Below are 22163 nucleotides of genomic sequence, written 5' to 3'. Positions count from 1 at the left end.
ATAAAGGAATTGAAGGGTACAGATAAGAGTAGCGGTAGGTTATAGGGATAGTCTGGGACCATTGCTCAGGCAATGGGCCTGATGGGCCGCCGCGGGAGCGGACCGCTGGGCGAGATGGACCTCTGGTCTGCCTCAGCGGAGGCAACTTCTTATGTTCTTATGTTCTTATGTTCCTTCTCAATGCCATCGAAGAGGTTCCTTTAAATCAGCAAAGTCAGGGATTCTACTCCCAGTATTTTTTAATCCTGAAAAAGACCGGAGTTATACGACCCATTCTGGATCTCAGAGATCTCAACAAATTTCTAGTCAAAGAGAAATTCCGGATGCTCTCCCTTGCCCTTCTTTATCCACTTCTGGATCAGAACGACTGGCTATGGCTCTCTGGATCTCAAAGAAGCTTACACGCATATACCAATTCATCAGGCTTCCCGCAAGTACCTTCGGTTTCAGGTAACTGGATGTCATTACCAATTCAAGGTTCTTACTTTCGGCCTGGCGTCTTCTCCCAGAGTCTTCACGAAGTGTCTGATTGTTGTGGCCGCATCTCTCCGATCCCACAGTCTTCAAGTCTTTCCTTACCTGGACGACTGGTTGATCAAAGCTGTGTCATTTCAGGAGGTGGCTCTGGCAACATCTCAGACCATTGCCTTCCTACAAGTTTTGGGATTCGAAGTCAATTTCCCCAAATCTCACCTAGTTCCGACTCAATGTCTTCAGTTCATTGGGGCTATCCTCGATACTATTCTAATGAGGGCATTTCTCCCTCCAAAAGCGACTGAAACATAGAAAAAAGCAGCAGAAAAGGGCTATAGCCCACCAAGTCTGCCCATTCCAAGTATCCCCTCCCCTGAATTTACTCCCTTAAAGATCCCACGTGAGTATCCCATTTTCTCTTAAAATCCGTCACACTGCTGGCCTTTATCACCTGGAGTGGGAGTCTGTTCCAATGATCCACTACTCTTTCGGTGAAGAAGTACTTCCTGGAGTCGCCATGAAACTTCCCTCCCCTGATTTTCAGCGGATGCCCTCTGGTGGTCGAGGGTCCCATGAGCCAGAAGATATCATCTTCTGACTCGATGTGTCCCGTGATGTACTTATATGTTTCAATCATATCTCCCCATTCTCTTCTTTCCTCAAGTGAGTACAGCCGCAATTTTTTAAATCTTTCTTCATACGTGAGATCCTTGAGCCCCAAGACCATCCTGGTGGCCGTTCGCTGAACCGACTCGATCCTCAGCACGTCCTTTCGGTAGTGTGGTCTCCAAAACTGAACACAGTACTCCAAGTGAGGCCTCACCATGGCTCTGTACAACGGCATCATAACTTCAGGTCTCCTGCTGACAAAACCTCTGCGGATACACCCCATCATTTGTCTTGCCCTGGAGGAAGCCTTCTCCACTTGATTGACAACCTTCATGTCCTCACTAATGATCACCCCTAGGTCGCGTTCCGCCGTGGTCCTAACCAAGGTCTCACCATTTAGTACATAAGTTCTACGCGGGTTTCTCTTACCCAGATGCATTATCTTGCATTTTTTAGCATTGAAGCCTAGCTGCCAAGTAGTTGACCATAGTTCCAGCAACAGTAGGTCGTGTGTCATATTATCAGGTAATAAGCTTTTGCCTACTATGTTGCAAAGTTTGGCGTCGTCGGCGAACAGTGATACCCTTCCTCTAAGTCCTTGCGTCATATCTCTTATGAATAAGTTAAATAGAATCGGGCCCAGGACCGAGCCCTGCGGCACTCCACTGATCACGTCCGATGCTTCGGATGGGGTACCGTTCACCACCACCTTCTGAAGTCTACCGCTCAGCCAATCCCCAACCCATGTAGTTAGAGTGTCTCCTAATCCTATCGATTTCAGCTTGTTCAGTAATCTTCGATGAGGGACGCTATCAAATGCTTTACTGAAGTCCAAATATACCACGTCCAGTGACTCTCCGGCGTCCAGTTGTCTAGTAACCCAGTCAAAAAAGCTAATCAGATTAGATTGGCAGGATCTGCCCTGGGTGAACCCGTGTTGGTGTGGATCACGCAGTTTTTCTTCGTCTAGGATTGTGTCAAGATTCTGTTTGATCAGTGTTTCCATGAGTTTACACACTATAGACGTGAGACTCACTGAACACTCTTCTCATCCTCTGTCAACAGATGTTGAAGGTGCACACCGTCTCTGCGAGGTGCATGATGGTTCTCCTCGGCCACATGGCTTCCACAATTCATGTAACTTCGCTAGCAAGACTACATCTTTGCATTACTCAGTGGGCCCTTGCTTCTCAGTGGTCTCAAGCGACAGATCGTCTTTCACAACATATTTCTGTCACATCTCTTCAGCAGTCGCTTCAATGGTGGATGACCTCCTCCAATCTATCCAGAGGTCTTCTTTTTCACTAACTAAACTAAACTAAACCTTAGGTTTGTATACCGCATCATCTCTACATTTGCAAAGCTCGACACGGTTAACAGGAGTTAGGGTAGAAAGAAACTCCAGAGGAGGGAAGGATGAAGAGGAAATTTAGAGGACTAGAATAATCAGAGAGGGAGGATAACGATGATAACGATGGATGCATCTCCTTGTGCCTGGGAGGCACACCTGGAGGGCCTTCAAACACAAGGTCTGCCAGGGAGTGGAAGTTTCACATCAATTTCCTTGAGCTCAGAGCGATATACTCTCAAAGCTTCCCAGCACCTCTTCTTTAGTCCTCAAGTCTTCCTCCTTCGCACAGACAATCAAGTGGCGATGTACTACATAAACAAGCAAGGAGGCACGAGCTTTTTTCTGTTATCAGGAGGCTCATAAAATCTGGCTTTGGACGACAGCTTGCAACATTTTTTTAAAGGCTGTCTACATTCAAGGGGAGAAGAATTCCCTGGCAGATAACCTCAGCAAAATTCTTCAGCCTCATGAATGGACTCTCAACTCTGCGACTCCCTATCTCATCTTTACTCAATGGGGCACTCCTCAGGTTGACTTATTTGCAACTCCCCACAATCACAAGTTGCCCCAGTTTTGCTCCAGACTTTACTCTCCTCACTGTCTGGAAGCCGATGCATTTCTCCTGGATTGGACGGGCCTGTTTCTATATGCATTCCCTCCAATTTCTCTCCTGTTGAAGACTGTTCAAACTCAAACAAGAGTCAGCCACCATGATTCTCATTGCTCCTCGGTGGACCCAGCAGCATTGGTTCGCCCTTCTACTTCAGCTCAGCACCAGGGTGCCAATTCCTCTACCAATCTTTCCTACTCTGCTTACTCAGAATCAAGGATCTCTTCTACATCCCAACCTGCAGTCATTACACATGACAGCTTGGTTTCTCTCGGGCTGAATTCATATGAATTACTTCTTTCTCAGCCTGTTCGCGATATTATTGACACCTCCAGGAAGCCAGCCACTCAACAATGTTATCAACAAAAATGGACTCGATTTTCTTCCCGGTGTCTCCTTCATCATCATGATCCAACATCCTTGTCAGTGGAATTGGTGTTAGATTATCTACTTCATCTGTCTGATTCTGGACTTAAATCTACATCTATCAGAGTCCATCTCAGTGCTATTACAGCTTTTCACATGCCAGTTGGGGGTAAATCTCTTACTGCTCATCCTTTGGTCTCCAGATTCATGAAATGACTTTTCAATGTGAAACCACCTCTCAAACCTCCTCAAGTGATCTGGAACCTTAATGTGGTTCTTTCCAGATTAATGAAGCCTCCATTTGAATCAATGGCCACTGCTCATCTCAAGTTTCTCACCTGGAAAGTTGTCTTTCTCATTTCTCTCACCTCTGCCAGGAGGGTCAATGAGTTGCAAGCGTAGGTGGCAGACCCACCCTTCACAGTTTTTTACCATGATAAAGTGATTCTATGCATGCATCCTAAGTTTCTACCGAAAGTGGTTATAGAGTTTCATCTCAATCAGTCGATTGTTCTTTCATTTTTTTTCCCTAAGCCTTATTCTCATGCTGGAGAAACAGTGCTGCACACTCTGGACTGTAAACGTGCTTTGGCTTATTACATCGACAGGACAAAGCCACATAGAACATCTCAACTTTTTGTTGGGGCATCCTGTTTCCAAGAGAACGATTTCCAACTGGGTAGCAGCTTGTATATCGTTCTGCTATGCTTAGACTGGACTGTGCCTGGAAAGTCGTGTCACAGCTCACAAAGTCTGAGCTATGGCAGCTTTTGTAGCTTTCCTTAGATCTACTCCTATTGAGGAAATCTGTAAAGCTGCCACCTGGTCCTCAGTTCATACATTCACCTGGCATTATTGTCTAGAGTCTTTCTCCAGACGGGAAGGGCACTTTGGCCAGCCTGTATTACAAAATTTATTCTCTTAAAAGCCAACTCTCCCACCATCCCAGTCTAGTATGCTTGGAGGTCACCCATGTGTGAGAATATGCTGCCTGCTTGTCCTGTGATAAAGGACAGTTACTTACCGTAACAGATGTTATCTAGGAACAGTAAGCAGATATTCTCACAACTCACCCACCTTCCCTGGTTGGCTTCTTAGCTGGCTTATCTTAAATGAGGGACTGTGCACCTACGTCGGGCGGGCTGATCGCGAACTTTCTAAAACTTAAAGTTGCGATTCACTTTTCAAGTGTCCGTACCAGAGCTCTGTCGGTGACGTCACCCATGTGTGAGAATATCCCGTCCTTTTCTGTCCTGGTGAGTTCTTTTCCTGTCCCTGCCCCGTTCCTGCAAGCTCTGTCCTCATCTGCACAAGCCTCAAACACTTTAAAATTATAAGTAGCAACATTCTAGAGCTCAGATTGTGTTAAATACATTGCTTTCCGGTTTCTTTTCGACTGAGTATAAAATCTTGACAATTATTCATCAAGTGGTCTATGGTGCAGCGCCTTGGTTTCTGACTCAAATTCTGAAGAAAATACTTGCCAACTCGATCCTTGTGATCAGAGTCAGCAATGAGATTATCCATTGAATCAGTGAATAAGATACATTATATGAAAACATGGTCAACAGCTATTTTGGTGGCTGGCCCACAACTATGGAACGCGCTCTCATGTTCTTTAAGACTGTAATAACTTGAAATATTTTAAAACTCTGTTAAAAACACATTTATTTTGTAACACATTTTCTTAGATTGGATGACCTTTGGAGTAGATTTATGTGGCAGACTCTGAATTATAATCTTGTTTTAGTTTTAAGGATAGAACAGTCCTGTAGTAGTTTTAATATTTGTGATGTACTGATATCTTACCAATGTGATAGGTTATGTATGCTTTGTTGTAATCCACTTAGGTCTTAAACGGAATAGAGATTTTTTTAAATAATTAAATCAATCAATAAATATATGACAAAGCAGTATAATTTTACCTTCTTTTTTTTTTTTAAGTGAACACTGCTCTTCCTGAAGAAAGATTTGGGTATTTCCTGAAGATACATTGCGGTATTTTGACACGCCAATAGATGCTCTGGTTAAATTACAATATTGAAAGGCAGTAAAATATAATACAATATAATAATAATGTATAACAAAAATTTTAAATAACTTAGAAACATGAAAAGATAAAGCACATTAAAATGCAATTGTTCATATTCCAGTCTCTTTTCACATGTTGTAAACTCAAAGCGTTGCACCAAGATGAAAGTGATTTTTGGCAACAGAAAGAGCTATTGACTCTGGAGAACATGCCTGGAAGAATTTCTTTCAAGTTTCAAGTTTTTATTAGTATTTGATGAATCGCTTATTCAAGTTGCTAAGCGATTTACAACTACATAAAATAGTGTTATATAATTTAAACGAAATAACTTCAAACTTACAGATCTAAGTCAAACACGAAACATGAGGAATAGAGGGGCAAAGTTACATGTTCTTGGCTTAAGAAAAAAAAGATAAAAACAAGGAAAAAACAATAGGATAGGTAAAAGACTGAGCCAAAAATCTTCGTCTAAAATTAGATATTAAATGCTTCTTTAAAAAGATAACTTTTAATAAATTTTTTTAATTGGTTAAGGTGTTTTTCCTCTCTATATACTGGGGAAGTGAGTTCCACAGTTGGGGGGCCATTACTGAGAACATATCCTGTCTTCTAATACCTATGATTTTCAATGAAGGGACCGTTAGGAGATTTTGTGATGTCGAACGAAGGGACCGGGAAGTATTATGGGGAATGAGCATTCTGTCAATAAATTGAGGTTCTTTGAAGATTAAAGTTTTAAATACTAAAAGTAATATTTTGAAAGTAATGCGGTGACTAATCGGGAGCCAATGGGAGTTGATCAGTAGAGGGGTGACATGATCATATTTTTTACCGTTATGAATGAGTTTGACGGCCGTGTTTTGTATTATTTGGAGACGTCTTTTTTCCTTTTGTGTAATGTTGATTAGAAGAGAGTTACAATAATCGAGTCTGGCTATGATAAGAGAGTGAATTAATATATTAATAGATTTGGGCTCGAGAAATTTGGAGATAGAGCGTATCATACGTAGTTTGTAAAAGCATATTTTAACTGTATTACTAATATGGTTGTGAAACGAAAGTTTATCATTGACGATAACGCCTAAGATTGAATACCTGTAATAGAGGTCTTCATGTTTGAAGCCTTTTTTGTAGCTTATAGAAGCATGATGGCAGATAAAGGCCAAATGGCCCATCTAGTCTGCCCATCCGCCGTAACCATTATCTTTTCCTCTCTCTAAGACAGGGGTGCCCACACTTTTTGGGCTTGCGAGCTACTTTTAAAATGACCAAGTCAAAATGATCTACCAACAATAAAATTTTTAAAAAACACAACGCACACTGTACGCATAGAAAATGTTAATTATCATTCCTATTCCAGGGTTTTTCAAAGAGGTCAAAGCAGATGACTCTAAGCACTATCACCTCAGTAACAACCATACAAAAATAGACAAATATACCCACTCCCTTTTTACTAAACCACGATAGCAGTTTTTAGAGCGCAGGTAGCTGCGCTGAATGCCCAGTGCTGCTCTCGACGCTCATAGGCTCCCTGCGCTAAAAAACTCTATTGCGGTTTAGTAAAAGGGGACCTTAGTGTAAAATATAGACAGCAGATATAAATTCAGACACATTTTGATCACTAAATTTAAAATAAAATCATTTTTCCTACCTTGTCTGGTGATTTCATGAGTCTCTGGTTGCATTTTCTTCTTCTGACTGTGCATCCAATCTTTCTTCCCTTTTAGCCTGTATGCTTCCTCTCCTCCACATCTCATTCCCTCCCCCAACTTTTCCTTCCTCTCTCCCTGCCCTTTCTTTCTCTCTGCCTCCCTTTCCTTTTCTTCTGTTTCTCTTCTTTCCTTCTGTCTCCCTGCCTGCCCTTTTTCTTTCTTTCTCCCTGCCCTCCCCCAAGACACTGCCACTGCGATCGGGGACCAGGACCCAAACCGCCACCAATAACAGGCCCGAAAGCCGACGCCAATAACATGCCCAAAAGCCGATGCAGCCCCAACCTCTCCCTGCTTCGGCCGACCAGCATCGCGAGGAGCTGTTGGGGAAAATGCTGCCGGGTCCTGCCTTCGCGGAAACAGAAAGTAGGCAGGACCCGGCAGCAAGAAGAGGAAATGCTTCACTAACATGTCTCCCGCCTTAGCCCGTAGCGAACGCTTGCTTCAGGGCTCTCAACATGTGCGTGCCGGCTTCCCTTCTCCCCCCCCCCCGGATATAATATCCGGTTTCGGAGGGAAGAGAAGGGAAGCTGGCACGCACACGTTAGAGCCACGGAGCATTAGTTCGCTACGGGCTGAAATCTCCAAGCTGGTTTTTTTTGTGTTTTTTTAATGTTCAGCGGCGGCAGCAGCAGATGACAGCTGGGCGGACCGCCCAGCTAAAGGGCCCTAGAGAGAACACTGGAGAGGAAGGCTGATTGGCCCGGTAGATCAGGACGGCAACACGAGTCTATCACGGAGCCCGGGTTGGGCTCCACGATCGACTCGCGTTGCCTTCCTGAGCTACTGGTTGATCGCGATCGACGTGTTGGGCACCCCTGCTCTAAGAGATCCCATGTGCCTATCTCATGCCTTCTTGAATTCAGACAGTCTCTGTCTCCACCACTTCTTCCGGGAGACTGTTCCACATATCGACCACCCTTTCTGTAAAAAAGTATTTCCTTAGATTACTCCTGAAACTATCATTTCTTAACTTCATCCTATGCCCTCTCATTCCAGAGCTTCCTTTCAAATGAAAGAGATTTGACTCATGCGCATTTACACTTAGGTAAACATCTCTATCATATCTTTCCTGTTTTTCCTGAGATCTTTAAGTCTGTCCCCATATGCCTTATGATAAAGACCACGCACCATTTTAGTAGCTTTCCTCTGCACCGACTCTATCCTTTTTGTATCTTTTTTAAGGTGCGGTCTCCAGAATTGTACACAATATTTTAAATAAGGTCTCACCAGAGTCTTATACAGGGGCATCAATGCATCCTTTTTCCTACTAGCCATACTTCTTCCTATGCACCCTAGCATCCTAGCTTTCACCATCAACTTTTCAATCTGTTTGACCACCTTAAGATCATCACATACAATCACACCCAAATCACATTGTTCTATGGTGCACATAAGTTCTTCACCCCCTAAACTGTAGTGGTTCTTTGGGTTTTTGCAGCAAAAATGCATGACCTTGCATTTGTTAGCATTAAATTGTAGCTTCCAAATTTCGGACCATTCTTCAAACTTCGCTAGGTCTTTCTTCATGTTATTCACACCCTCCAGGATGTCTGTTCTATTGCAGATTTTGGTATGATCCACAAAGAAACAATTTTCCTGATAACCCTTCAGCAATATTGTTTATAAAAAATGTTAAAAAGAATAGGCCCAAGATCAGAATCTTGAGGCACACGACTGGTAACATCCCTTTCCTCAAAGTGATCTTCATTGACCACTACCTTCTGTTGACCCAACCCGTCACTTTGGGATCCATCCCAAGAACACTCTGTTTATTTATTAGACGTCTGTGTGGAACACTGTCAAAGGCTTTTCTAAAATCTAAATACACCACATCTAGCACACTCCCTCTAGGGCAGGGGGTCTCAAAGTCCCTCCTTGAGGGCCGCAATCCAATCGAGTTTTCAGGATTTCCCCAATGAATATGCATGAGATCTATGTGCATGCACTGCTTTCAATGCATATTCTTTGGGGAAATCCTGAAAACCCGACTGGATTGCGGCCCTCAAGGAGGGACTTTGAGACCCCTGCTCTTTCTAGGGTCACCTGTGGAGTCTGATCTCTAAGAAAATCCTCAGCATAAAGTCTCTCCTCAAGGAGCGCTTTTCAGTTAGGGTGAGAGGATTCACCCCCATGAAATATAGCACACTTGGCCTGACTTTAAGAGTTTTCCAGGCATCTCTTCCACTTACTACTCCCCAAACTCTCAAAAAGGTCCTAAACAGATCCAAAGCAGCCTTTTAGTCAACAGCTCTCTCAAGCAAATTATATATGCAGTTCACAGGTTGCTGTGAAAACTATTTTTAATGCTGAGCCTCTACAACTAGGCTTCCTGAGGATTAGGCACTAGGCCAGTATTCCTCCCCTCAAGGGTCACCTGTGGAGTCTGATCACTTTGGGATTTACCGGTATATCCTGTTTACTAGATTTCACACCTGTTAGAGGAAACTAGGATAAACACCTTCAATTGAAGTTAAACTAGGAACGCCTCCAATTGAAGTTAAACAAACTGATACATATACAGGATGTATGTGCCTGAGCAACTGTATAAAAGCTGATTTAGTGCATAAAACACTATTTTACATGCAGAAATGTCTTATAAAATTACCCTCTTCATATTACATAACAATGTATTGGATGTGTGAGAGAATATTACATTACATTAGTGATTTCTATTCCGCCTTTACCTTGCGGTTCAAGGCGGATTACATAAGAATTGTTATGATATTAAGAAGTACTTAAAGAATGGTTAGAACATTTTCTCATTTGTTAAGGAGTAGTTGGCAATTCGGAACATGTTTGGTTGTGTTATATTGGTTTTATGAAATTTTTGAAGAGTAGGGTTTTTGTTTCTTTTTTGAAGGTTTTGTAATTTGTGGTCGAAGTCAACAAATTGGTGAGTTGTCGGTGCAGTTTTGCTGCTCTGGTGGCCAGTAGGTTGTCATACATTTTTCTTCATTTGAATTTTTGGTTGGCGGGTGTGTGAATATTGTGTGGGTTCTCCTGTGTTTGAGGTGGAATGAGTTAGTCGATTGTTCCAGTAAGTAGGGAAATATATCAGCAAACAAGTACAAAACAATACCCACCCACCCATCCTCCCCCTCAAAGCCAACTCCACCCATTCCTCCCACCCACCAAGTACACTAAACAGCAAAAATATTCCAGAGTCCAGAGCGCTAACAATATCATGGGTTCAACAAATGACTCCGAGCCTTAGAAGTCAAGGTGAGCCAAAGAGGCTCCCAAATGGTACAAAACAAGCGTCCTGGTGGAGTATCCAAGGACATCAAAAAGAGGCTTGCTGTATCAGGAGGGTATGTCAATGGGACAAAGTTTGTGGGTCCGGTATTATCCAACAGTGTGGCAGTCAGGGTTTTTTAAACAGTGACAGCTATGGGCAGAATTAGCCTCAGATATTTAGTGCCAGGCTATGATTGGGTACCTGCTCTGAATAGCCAGGGTTCATTTAAGTGGGGCTGGCAGCCAGAGCTTATAAGGTTCCCAGCCAATATTCAGCCGGGTTTCACCAAAATAAAATAGCTATCTCAAAGGGGCAGGAATAAGTGGTCTTGGCTCTGCCCCCATCACTTCCACTGGATCACCATGCCGCAGGGTTCGGTGCGTGGGCCTGTGCTCTTCAACATATTTATAAACAACCTGGAAATTAGAATGATGAGTGAGGTGATTAAATTTGCAGACTATACGAAGTTATTCAGAATAGTGAAGACGCAGGAGGATTGCGAAGACCTGCAACAGGACATAAACACGCTCGAGAAATGGGCCGCGACATGGCAAATGAAGTTTAACGTGGATAAGTGTAAGGTGATGCATGTCAGTAACAAAAATCTTGTACACGAATAGAGGATGTCTGGTGCAGTACTTGGAGGAAAGAGACTTGGGAGTACTGGTCGACAAGTCGATGAAGCTGTTTGTGCAATGTGTGGTGGCAGCAAAAAGGGCAAACAGAATGCTTGGAATGATTAAGAAGGGGATCATGAACAGATCGGTGAAGGTTATTATGATGCTGTACCAGGCCATGGTACGCCCTCACCTGGAATACTGAGTCCAGCAGTGGTCGCCGTACATGAAGAAGGACACGGTACTACTCGAAAGGGTCCAGAAAAGAGCGACTGAAATGGTTAAGGGGCTGGAGGAGTTGCCATATAGTGAGAAACTGGGCCTCTTTTCCCTTGAAAAGAGGAGACTGAGAGGGGACATGATTGAAACATTCAAGATAATGAAGGGAATAGACTTAGTAGATAAAGACAGGTTGTTCACCCTCTCCAAGGTAGGGAGAACGAGAGGGCACTCTCTAAAGTTAAAAGGGGATAGATTCCGTACAAACGTAAGGAAGTTCTTCACCCAGAGAGTGGTAGAAAACTGGAACGCTCTTCCGGAGGCTTTTATAAGGGGAAACACCCTCCAGGGATTCAAGACAAAGTTAGGCAAGTTCCTGCTGAACCAGAACGTACGCAGGTAGGACTAGTCTCAGTTAGGGCGCTGGTCTTTGACCTAGGAGCGTGAGCGGACCACTGGTCTGACCCAGCAGCGGCAATTCTTATGTTCTTATGATAAGTTCTTTGGTTCACCATTCAGATTTTTCCGTATATTGCTCAAGTTACACATAAGAGGCAAAAATAATTTCTGCTCTATAAACCCAGAGCTTTGGCCCTGGGTGCATCCTTAATTTTGAAATTTCCAGCAAAATGCTGTGTTTAACTACAAGGAAAACACTTTTTATTTTTTGAACCAAAGCAATTGTTGGAATTTATATTGGCCAAGGAAGGGGGGGGGGGGTGGGGGCGGGTGATTGGTCCGATAGCTCTACCTGCAGTTTAAAGTCCAGGCTGTTGGTGGTTTCCACCATTGTCTCCTGTGCTGTTCTTGTAATCAATATATATATATTTTCTTTTATTATTATTCTAATACTTGGATCCATATTTTTATTTAGTCCATATTGGACTAAATAATGTATACTATTTATTTTCCTTACATTATTGTTGTAAGTGATGCTGGGTTTATTAATATTTTTGGATTAGTGTAAATCTGTATTCAAGTATTGAAGTGCTTGTTTAAAAATTTGAAAAATTGAATGAATAAACAAAATTTAAAAAAAGGCCTTGCTTGTTAGAACAGTCACTACACTCCTGCAGTGTCGGACAGAGAGAGAAAGAGAGAAGGACCATCTGCTCAGTTGTGATGATGTACTTGTATTGCAAGACCTTGCTTGTATATCAAGTTAAAATTTAATCAAATGTTTTGCTTGTCTTGCAAACCAAGTTACTTGCAATTCACTTACCCCCTGTTTTACGAAGCCGTGCTAGCAGCTACGAAGCCCTTTAAATCTCTATGGGCTTCAGGACCATTACTGCAGCGCAGCCGCTAGCATGGCTTCGTAAAAGAGGCCTTAGTTTAGATTGTGAGCCCAAATTGGAACAGAAAGAGTAGTTTTAATGTGCCTATTATTTAACCAATTATTACATCGCCCTCTTTTACTAAGGCGCGCTAGCCGATTTAGCGTGCCTTAGTAAAAGGACCCATAAGAACTGCCATCTCTGGATCAGACCTTCGGTCCATTAAGTCTGGCGATCCGCACACGCGGAGGCCCAGCCAGGTGTACACCTGGCATAATTTTAGTCACCTATATTCCTCTATGCCTCTCGTAAGGAGATGTGCATCTAGTTTGCTTTTAAATTCTAGGATGGTCGATTCCGCTATAACCTCCTCTGGGAGAGCATTCCAGGTGTCCACCACTCGTTGCGTGAAGCAGAACTTCCTGATATTTGTCCTGGACTTGTCCTCCCTTAGCTTCAGTCTATGTCCTCTTGGTCCGTGTCACATTGGACATTGTAAATAATTTTTTTTCCTGCTCTATTTTGTCGATTCCTTTCAGTATTTTGAAAGTCTCGATCGTATCCCCTCGCAGTCTCCTTTTCTCAAGGGAGAACAATCCCATTCTCTTAAGTCGTTCCTCATATTCCAAGTTCTCCATACCTTTTATTAGCTTCGTTGCTCGTCTCTGCACCCTCTCCAGCAGTTTTATATCCTTCTTTAAGTTGGGAGACCAATGTTGGACAAAGTATTCCAAGTGTGGTCTGACCATTGCTCTATAAAGCGGCATTAAAACTTTCTCTGATCTACTCGTGATTCCTTTATTTATCATGCCTAACATTTCTATTTGTCTTTCTTTGCCGCTGCCGCGCATTGTGCCGACGGTTTCAGGGACCTATCTCATCAGTACACCCAGATCCTTTTCTTGTTCACTCTTACCCAGAGTTGCACCTGACATTCTATACTCGTGTTCCTTGTTCTTTCTGCCTAAATGCATTACTTTGCACTTTTCCACATTAAACTTCATCTGCCATTTCTCCACCCATTTCTGTAACTGAAACAAGTCGCTCTGGAGTTCCTCGTTATCCTTCTGTGATCTGATTGCCCAGCATAGCTTTGTGTCGTCTGCAAACTTGATGATCTCACTGGATGTTCCTTCTTCTAGGTCATTGATGAGAATATTAAATAAGATTGGCCCAAGTACCGAGCCCTGGGGCACACCGCTAGTCACTTTCTCCCACCAGTCTGAGAACTTCCCATTTATGCCCACTCTCTGCCTTCTGTTCTCCAGCCATTTGCCTATCCATCTTAGTATATCTCCCTCTATTCCATGGCTTTGTAGTTTCCTGAGAAGTCTTTCATGTGGAACCTTGTCGAACGCTTTCTGGAAGTCCAAGTATATTATGTCCACCGGTTCTCCACTATCAATTTGTTTGTTCACGGTCTCAAAAAATTGAAGTAAATTCATCAAACATGATTTCGCTTTCCTGAAGCCATGTTGATTGGCTCTCATCAGGTCGTGTGTATCCAAGTGCCGGACTATGCTATCTTTAATCAATGCTTCAACTATCTTTCCAGGGACAGACGTAAGACTCACAGGTCTGTAGTTGCCCGGTTCTCCTCTTGATCCTTTTTTGAGAAAATTGGTGTGACGTTCGCTATCTTCCAATCGTCCGGTATCTGTCCAGTTCTAATTGACAGGTTGGCAAGTTTTTGCAAAAGCTCTCTGATTTCAACCTTCAGTTCTTTTAAGACTCTCGGGTGAATTCCAACAGGTCCATGAGATGTGTCGCTTTTAAGATTGTTGATCTGGTAGTATATCTGGTCCAAGTCCACTTCTACTGTGGTGAGGCTGTTCTCCATTACTCCTTTGAACACTTTCACTGCTTCTGGTATTGTTGCGGTGTCCTCCTTCGTAAAGACAGACGCAAAGAAGGAATTTAGTCTGTCTGCAATTTGTCTTCCTTTATGTACCCTTTTCTTCCCTGATTATCCAGCGATCCCACCGCCTCTTTTGTAAGACACATAGAATTACTGGTTTTGCGGACTTTAAATAAATTTAGGGGCAATATAGAGAAATAAGGTGATATGTTTGTTGTTGGAGTAAATGGCTTCTTTGTTTAGCTTTCGAAGATAATCCTTCTTCGGATCATCATCATAAGGGTTACCTTAGAAAGCGAAGCATTTTTTTGTTGCTGTTAGTCCAGTAAAAAAAGATATCACCTTATTTCCTTTACGATTTGATTTGTATATATTGTCGTTTAAAGTTGACTAAAACTGCGGCCTCCTTTTCCTAAGCTGCGTTAGCGTTTTAGCACGCGGTAAGCGCGCACTACGCGGCTCGAATTAACGCCAGCTCAATGCTGCCATTTTAGGACCTGCTATTTCGCGGCTTAGTAAAAGGAGCCCCTTATTTCGGGGGAAAGAGGCAGAATATCAAGGGGGGAGGAGGATTTGGAGCGGTTCTGCTCGGTCTTGTTCCGTTCTCATGTAGCAAACGTTTCAATGAGGAAATGGACTGAGAAGTTAGAGGCCTCCCAGCGAACGCGCTCCCCTCCGGCCGCGAGCCGCGCTCGCCTACGCGCCGCCGACGCCGGAGGGTGTGTGTATGTGTGTGTGTGTGGGGGGGGGGGCATTGTGACGCGGCGGCGGGGGAGCGCGCCCTGATTGGCCGGCGGGTGGCTGTGACGCGCCGCTAATGTTGATCGTCGCCGTGCCGCGGTTGCTTTTCTTTACCCGAAGCGGGCTCCGGCGGGACGAGGCTCCTTCTCGGCGCCCCCTCCCCATCCCTCCCGGATCCCCGGGGCCAGGACAGCCGCAGGCCGGAGCCTTGTTGCGGCGCGGGATAGGCGCCGTTGTGCCAGAGGCGGCGAGAGAAGCTGGGGCTGCGCTGCCCTTTGTTAAGAGGAAACTTCACCGTGGTGGGGGGTCGGCTTAATTCTTATTTTACTTTATTGTATGGAAAAGGCAGAGAGTGGACTTTTATCTTTTAAAGCATAGAAATTAAAAAAAAAAACAAAAAACATTATATATATATATATTAAAAGAAAAAAATTAAAAAAAAACCCCAAAAACTTTCCGCAGCCGGTGAAGAGAGAATAAAAATAAAATAGATTAAAGAGAAAGTCTATATATCTGGAAGAGGAAAGCGAAATGAAAACGGAGATTTCTTCTGCTGTGGGCTTCATCACCCGGTTGCTGAAAACCACGGGGGTCATCGGGGAAGATCAGCTGAAACGATTCAGCCAGTCGCTGGAGGAGTCCTTGAGAGGTAAAGAAAGAAAGATCTGCTTTGTACACCTCTTATTTTCAGATGATAAGGGGGGGGGGGGGTTCCTTGTTGACATCACTGGGCTCCTGATCACTTTATTATTATTATTTTTAACCCAACCGATCCTTAAGTCTGGCACAATGATCCCAAGTCCAGCCGGATTGTTAAAAAAATGTTCCATTGAAAGAGGGAATATGTTGGAAGTTGTTGGGTTTAGGGGGAGTTAACGTCTCTGCTCCTTTGTTTCCTCAGACCACTACAAACAGCACTGGTTCCCCCAGATGCCCTGCAAGGGCTCAGCCTACCGATGCATCCGGATCAACCACAAAATGGATCCCTTGATAGGGAAGGCGGCCGGGCTCATCGGACTCAACCATCGGCGGCTCTTCCAGCTCCTGCCCAGCGAACTCACGCTCTGGGTCGACCCCTTCGAGGTCTCTTACCGCATAGGGGAGGACGGCTCCATCTGTGTGCTGTACGAGAGCTCCCCGCCAGCGGGCAAAAGTGCCAAGGCTTTGGACAACAGGACCAGCTGCAAAGAGGAGCTGCGAATCGGCAGGTCCAGCCCCTCCAAGAATTACAACATGATGACAGTTTCTAGTTAAAAAAAAAAAGAAAGAAAAAAAAAAAAATTCACAGTTCATTGTTCTTGTACAATTATGTATGTATTTCCCCTTCATACTTTCTTAATGAAGTTAGATAATGTAATGAAATGTCTTCAACCCCCATAGCCATTAAAATTGTAGTAGTACTGCCAAGCTCTTCTCTGTTTTGGCCAAGGGCTATTCTACAAAGCAGTGTTAAACTGCTGTAATTTTACTGGATTGTATATTGTAAATGAATGTACAGTCAAGTGATTGTTTTACAGATTTATATTTTGAAAGAATCCTTGGCTCTTTGTAATAAAACAAAAACAACTTAATCTTACATTTTTATAACATTCTAATTATGAAATAACCTTTTTTGGGGTTGTTTAATGAGTTCTAGACAAGAGCCTCGCTGCTTAGCGACTGCTTTTAGTCAATATTTCAGTTATGACACATTTGCAGGTTTTGTTTTGGTTTTTTTCCAAACAAAGGAGACGCACAATAAGCTGCACACAGTCTAAGCCTTAAAAATTGGTGCTGCACTAGCTCGGAGCCATAATTGCTGTATTTACACAAAGGCTATTCATCCTGTTTTACACAGAGCTTTATCAGCAGAGGGACACTGTACAGTGAGCTCTTTGGCTTGTTTGACTGATTTCCAATACTAATATACACTAACTTTGTACTCACCGTGACGTATAGGATGTGTTTTCTAGTTGGTTGATGGTGGTGGCTATTGCTTCATGACCTTAGTTCTAAAAACCATCTGTGTGCGCAAAAAGTAATTTTTGGCCAGTAGAATGTGCTGATATATGAACCAAAAGGTGTAGAAATGCCACATGGGCAATTTTTGGTCTTGTCATTTAGAATTCAGTGTGATATAACTGACACTGGTGATGAAATATAGAAGATGGGATTTGTCCACAGTCTGTGGAAGTATAGCATGTAGATTAATGCACTAGATATACAGCCCTGTGCTAGGATGGCTGCAAACAGACTTGATTTCAACAATGAATAATTCATCAGCTGTATTTACATACAGTTGTTCTGATAGTTATTTTAATTTGCATAGCTTGATTATCTAGAAAACAAAACACATAAGTGGCCCTTGAGATCCAGTGCTGTGCCCATCCGATGTGTATTTAGTTACCTTCTAATGGAATAGTCTCATTACTGTGACTGTCGAGAGTGGGAGTGATTTTGATGTTGGTCTCACTTTAATATATTTCAATCTTTACTAGCAAAAGAGGATCTCCAGTGTAGGGGAAAGTGTTCCATTTAGCTTTTATGGCTATTTAAGGGAGACTCGTACCCCAAGTTTAAGGTGCTGAGGATACCTGATGACATTTTTTTCCATTTTGGCCTAATAGTCAATTCACGTATAAGTATGTGGTTGTGACATTAGCTTCCTTGAACACTCAAGAACAAATATTAACGAGATACATGAAGTGGTACCGTTTTATTCCATTAAATATGTTATTTGATGGAGCTTTTGGGAGTTAGCATACCTTTTGGTCCAACAGGACAAGCGGTCAGAGCAAGCAGTGCTTGTACAATGCTAAAATGCCAGAATATATATGGATTGTAAACTACAAAACTAATATATTGTATTTTACAATCCACTTGTATTTTCTGGGAATGTTCCTCTCTTGCTCAGACCAGTTTATTTTGTTTGGGCCTGAGGAAGGGAGTGTTTACCTTAAAAGCTAGTCAGGAAATGTTAATCCAGTAACAAGGATAACCTTACTTATACTCCTTTTGTTTATTAACCTTTATTTCAGTGCATCTACAATTCCCATCCCACCCCCATTTTTTTTCTATTACTCTAGATCAGCGGTCTCAAACTCGCGGCCCCCCCAGGTACTATTTTGCGGTCTGAATGCAATGATCGAGTGTTTCGTTTCTGGCCGGCTCTCTTTCGGCAGTCGTTTTTCCTTCAAAGCCGCAAACTGCGGTGGCGGCAGCTCTTCGCATGATCCGCGCCTGCGTCAGAAGCCTCTCTGATGTAATAGAGAAGGCTTCTGACGCAGGCGTGGATTCCGCAAGGATCCACAACTGCCTGCAGCTTTGAAAGAAAAACAACAGTAGCAAGAGAGCCAGCCAGAAACTAAAGAGGAAGAGAAATGCTGCTGTTGTTGCTGCACAGGGAAGGGGGGAGGGAAGGGGGAAGAGAAATACTGCTGCTGCTGCTGCACAAGGAAGGGGGAAGAGAAATGCTGCTGCTGCACAGGAAGGGAAGGGGGAAGAGAAATGCTGCTGCACAGGGGAGGGGGGAAGAAAAATGCTGCTGCACCCAATTGGGGAGAGAGAGGGAAGACGAGGGAGAGGAACGAGAGATGCCAAGTCCATGGGAGGGAGGAGAAGGAAAGGAGATACCAGGTCGGGGGGGGAGGGAATGAGACAGATGCCAGACCAGGGGAAGGAAGGAAGGAAGGAAGGTGGGAGAGGAAGGAGAGAGATGTCAGTCCATGGAAATAGGGAGGGAAGGAGAGAGATAGGAAGACATGGAAAACTAGATTTTGAGAAGAAAGCATCAAAATTGAATGTTAAGTTAATGCCAAAGATGGATGCAAGGCAGACCGTGAAGACTGAGATAAAAGCAGTCAAAGGGCAAGAAGGCTCTGGAAACATAATTAAAAGCACAGAAAAATTAAGTCACCAGACAACAAAGGTAGGGAAAATCATTATATTTTCAATATAGTGATTGAAATGTGTCAGTTTTGAGAAAGGAAAGATGTTAAACTTTAACTGTGAGGGCCGCAGAAAGAATAGTTATTAAAGAAATGACAGTTTTGCATGAGGTAAAACTCTTATAGTTTATAAATCTTTCCTTTAACAGTTAAAGGGAAGATTTTTAAACTATAAAGAATTTTACCTCATGCAAAAACATTAACTATTTTTACTGCGGCCCTCCAAGTACCTACAAATCCAAATTGTGACCCTCCAAAGGGTTTGTTTGAGATCACTGCTCTAGATGGTATGCCTGAAGGATAAGGGGATTGAGGGGTACGGATAGAAGTAGAGATAGGTTATAGGAAGAGTCAGGGACCACTTGACAGGTCATGAATCTGATGGGCTGCCGCGGGTGTGGACTGCTGGGCGCGATGGACCTCTGGTCTGACCCAGTGGAGGCAACTTCTTATGTTCTTATTTACCTTGGAGAATCAGCTTACCCAGGCTTTCCTTTTTTGAAGTGTACCCCAGGCCTGCTCATTGGCAGGCAACATTGCCATCTCATGGAAAAAAAAAATTAACTTTTACTGACAACATAAGGTTTTTTTGACTAAATTTTACTGTTGCAATTTTATAAATAACCAGGCTTTCATTGCTGGGATTCACCCCTTTATGCACAGCTGTTTCCAATTTACTTCGATACAGCCTTAAATCTGAGCCTATGGCAGTGGCGACAGTGTCCCATCGGGCCTGATGTTTTCACAGACATGAAGTTGTTTCTAAAGTCCCCCTGTAAATCTACTGACATTGGCAATGCTGCTGTCGGGGCCCATAATAGTATTGATATTCACTTTCCCTTCTTATATCCAACTGTGCCGCTTATGTGACTTGCTCAGGCCTAGCTCTAGCAGAAACTAAATCACGATATCCCCTAAGTCACATTATGGCTTGAGTGATGAGGCTGGGTTGGGCTTTTGATTTTTTTTTTTAAGCCACTTGGGGTTGGATTCTGTAATTGGTGCCTAAAAAAGATAGGTGCCCATTGCATGTCAGTCACAGAATCGTGCTTAGTAGAGCTTAATTTGAAACTTCTAGGCGCCAGTAATATAGGCCAGGGTTTTAAAGTTGTTATATGGTCTTCTGCAGTGCTAAGAAAAGTTGGTAAAATCCTTAAGAAGGCCTCTGTTTTAGCACAATTTTCACTCAAAAAATGATTAGATTCTTAATGTTCAACTCTGACAAGAGAGAAAGATAAAGCCATTGAACAAATAACTCAAACAATAAGAAAATATTTTGATTATTTATTCAACAAAAAGACTAAAAAATAAGTATATTTCATTCAGTACTTTAGCGCTTCCTAGACTGGCAAGAACTTCAGCTAGACATATCTTTGAACCGGGAGCAGCAGAGAATCTTTATTGTTAAGAGGGGCAAACTCCTAGACTCTTAAGTTTCTGATTCCATGTTGAACAAAATATGGGTGGGACCACAACCCCTACGGTCCACCCCATCCATTCTACAGTCGATGCCTGTAACTTTTGATCAGTCTTTCCATTGCTCTAGATCAGTGGTTCCCAACCCTGTCCTGGAGGACTCGGCCAATCGGGTTTCCAGGATAACTTTAATAAATATGCATGGAGCAGATTTGCATGCCTGTCACTTCCATTATATGCAAATCTCTCTCATGCATATTCATTAGGGCTAGCCTGAAAACCCGATTGGCCTGGTGGTCCTCCAGGACACGGTTGGGAACCACTTCTCTAGATAGAAGAATAAGAACATGTTGCCCATTCTTTCTTATGAAACAGTTTCAATGCTGCATCATCTGAGAGCTTCTTTGAATGAAAAGCTTTCTTCAAGTCTTGCCACATTTTATAAAAGTTAAGTAGGGACTAATTTGGCCAATCCAAAACATTAACCTATTTTCTGCCTTTCAGTAATAAATATTTCTCAATATCCAGGGTCATTGTCTTGCTACATCACCAGCTTTTGGCTTAGGTGCAGCTCATGAATAAATAGGTTGACCTTCCCTAGAAATTTGTACCAAAAACAATTTGTGGTTCCATCAGTGATGGTAATCTGTCCAGATACCAGTGGATCAAAGTAGCTTCACCACAATATGTCTTTTATAGTTTGGATGAAGTTCTTGATCTGGGGGGGGGGCATATTTGATTCTTTTGGGTCATAGGGCTGTTCTTTGATACACTTGAGACGGGCAGCAGTATACCTTTACTAGTAAGTTCTTCCTGGCATCCTGTGAACACCATTCCTATTCATTTGTTTTCAGGATCGTTGATAGAGCCTCACAGCTGCAAATCTTTGGTTCTCTGTGACTTCCATGATTTTCTTGTTTGCGGTTGGGATGATCTTGGATGACTGTAGTTTTCAACTTTTTCCCAGCTATAGACTGACAGTGTGATGGATGGAGGCCCAAATAATTAGAAATGATCTAGAACTGTCTAGAGAGAAGCATCAGCTACTCTTTTTCCTAGGTTCTCTGAGATTTGATGGAATGATTAGTTTCCACTACCTTTTATAGTGAAGACAAAACTTAAATTCTTTTGGATCTAGATGGGGTGCCCAAAAGTAGATTGCAAGGGCAACGTGCGCCCATCCACGATAGACTTGCATTGCCTTTGCGTTCTCCCGGTTTCCCTGACGCCGCAAAAGCCAGTCGCATGCAGCCACTGCACAAGCACCGGGCCCACAAGCCTTCCCCACCCAATATCAATTCTAACGTCGGAGAGGAACTTCCGGCCCAGCCAATCGCTGCCTGGCTAGCGCGGAACTTCCTCTCTGACTTTAGAATTAAGTGGCTGCACTCGCCAGGCTTTTGCGGCGTCGAGGAAGCAGGGAGAAATTGGCGGTGGTGGCCTTTAGGGGGGCAAAGAGATAGAAAGAAAGAAAGAAAGGGGGCAGGGAGAGAAAAGACAAAGAAAGGGGAGCAGAGAGAAAAAGAAAAAGGGGCAGGGAGAGAGAAAGAAAGACACAAAGAAAGGGGAGGCAGGGAAAGAAAGGCGGGGGCAGGGAGAGAAAGACAGAAAGAAGGGCAGGGAGAGAAAGAAAGGGGAGGGGGCAGGGAGAGACAAAAAGTTGGAGGGTATGGAGTGTGGCAGAAGGCAGGCAGTGAGAGGAAGAAAAAGTTGGATG

General features: G+C 43.2%; 2 protein-coding genes across 2 annotated transcripts in view; both read left to right on the top strand.

The window, feature by feature from the left end:
- IPPK (inositol-pentakisphosphate 2-kinase) overlaps positions 1-22163 on the top strand; it is a 235871-nt gene that overhangs the window by 16513 nt on the left and 197195 nt on the right. The gene's annotated exons all lie outside the window — the stretch shown is intronic.
- LOC117351461 (protein BTG1-like) lies at positions 15142-16680 on the top strand. The gene is made up of 2 exons (XM_033926760.1): positions 15142-15753; positions 16006-16680. The coding sequence occupies exons 1-2, from the start codon at positions 15636-15638 to the stop codon at positions 16356-16358; spliced, it is 471 nt and encodes a 156-aa protein (XP_033782651.1). The 5' UTR covers positions 15142-15635; the 3' UTR covers positions 16359-16680.

Source organism: Geotrypetes seraphini, chromosome 17 (assembly GCF_902459505.1).
Source record: "Geotrypetes seraphini chromosome 17, aGeoSer1.1, whole genome shotgun sequence".
NCBI lineage: Eukaryota > Metazoa > Chordata > Amphibia > Gymnophiona > Dermophiidae > Geotrypetes > Geotrypetes seraphini.
This window is presented reverse-complemented; position numbering and strand designations above follow the sequence as displayed.

What these genes read in the sequence shown, in the direction of transcription:
- LOC117351461 (XM_033926760.1), top strand. Translation starts at nt 15,636, where the DNA reads ATGAAAACGGAGATTTCTTCTGCTGTGGGCTTCATCACCCGGTTGCTG. An exon ending in GCTGGAGGAGTCCTTGAGAG is followed by an intron (nt 15,754 to 16,005) that starts GTAAAGAAAGAA and finishes TTGTTTCCTCAG; the next exon opens with ACCACTACAAACAGCACTGG.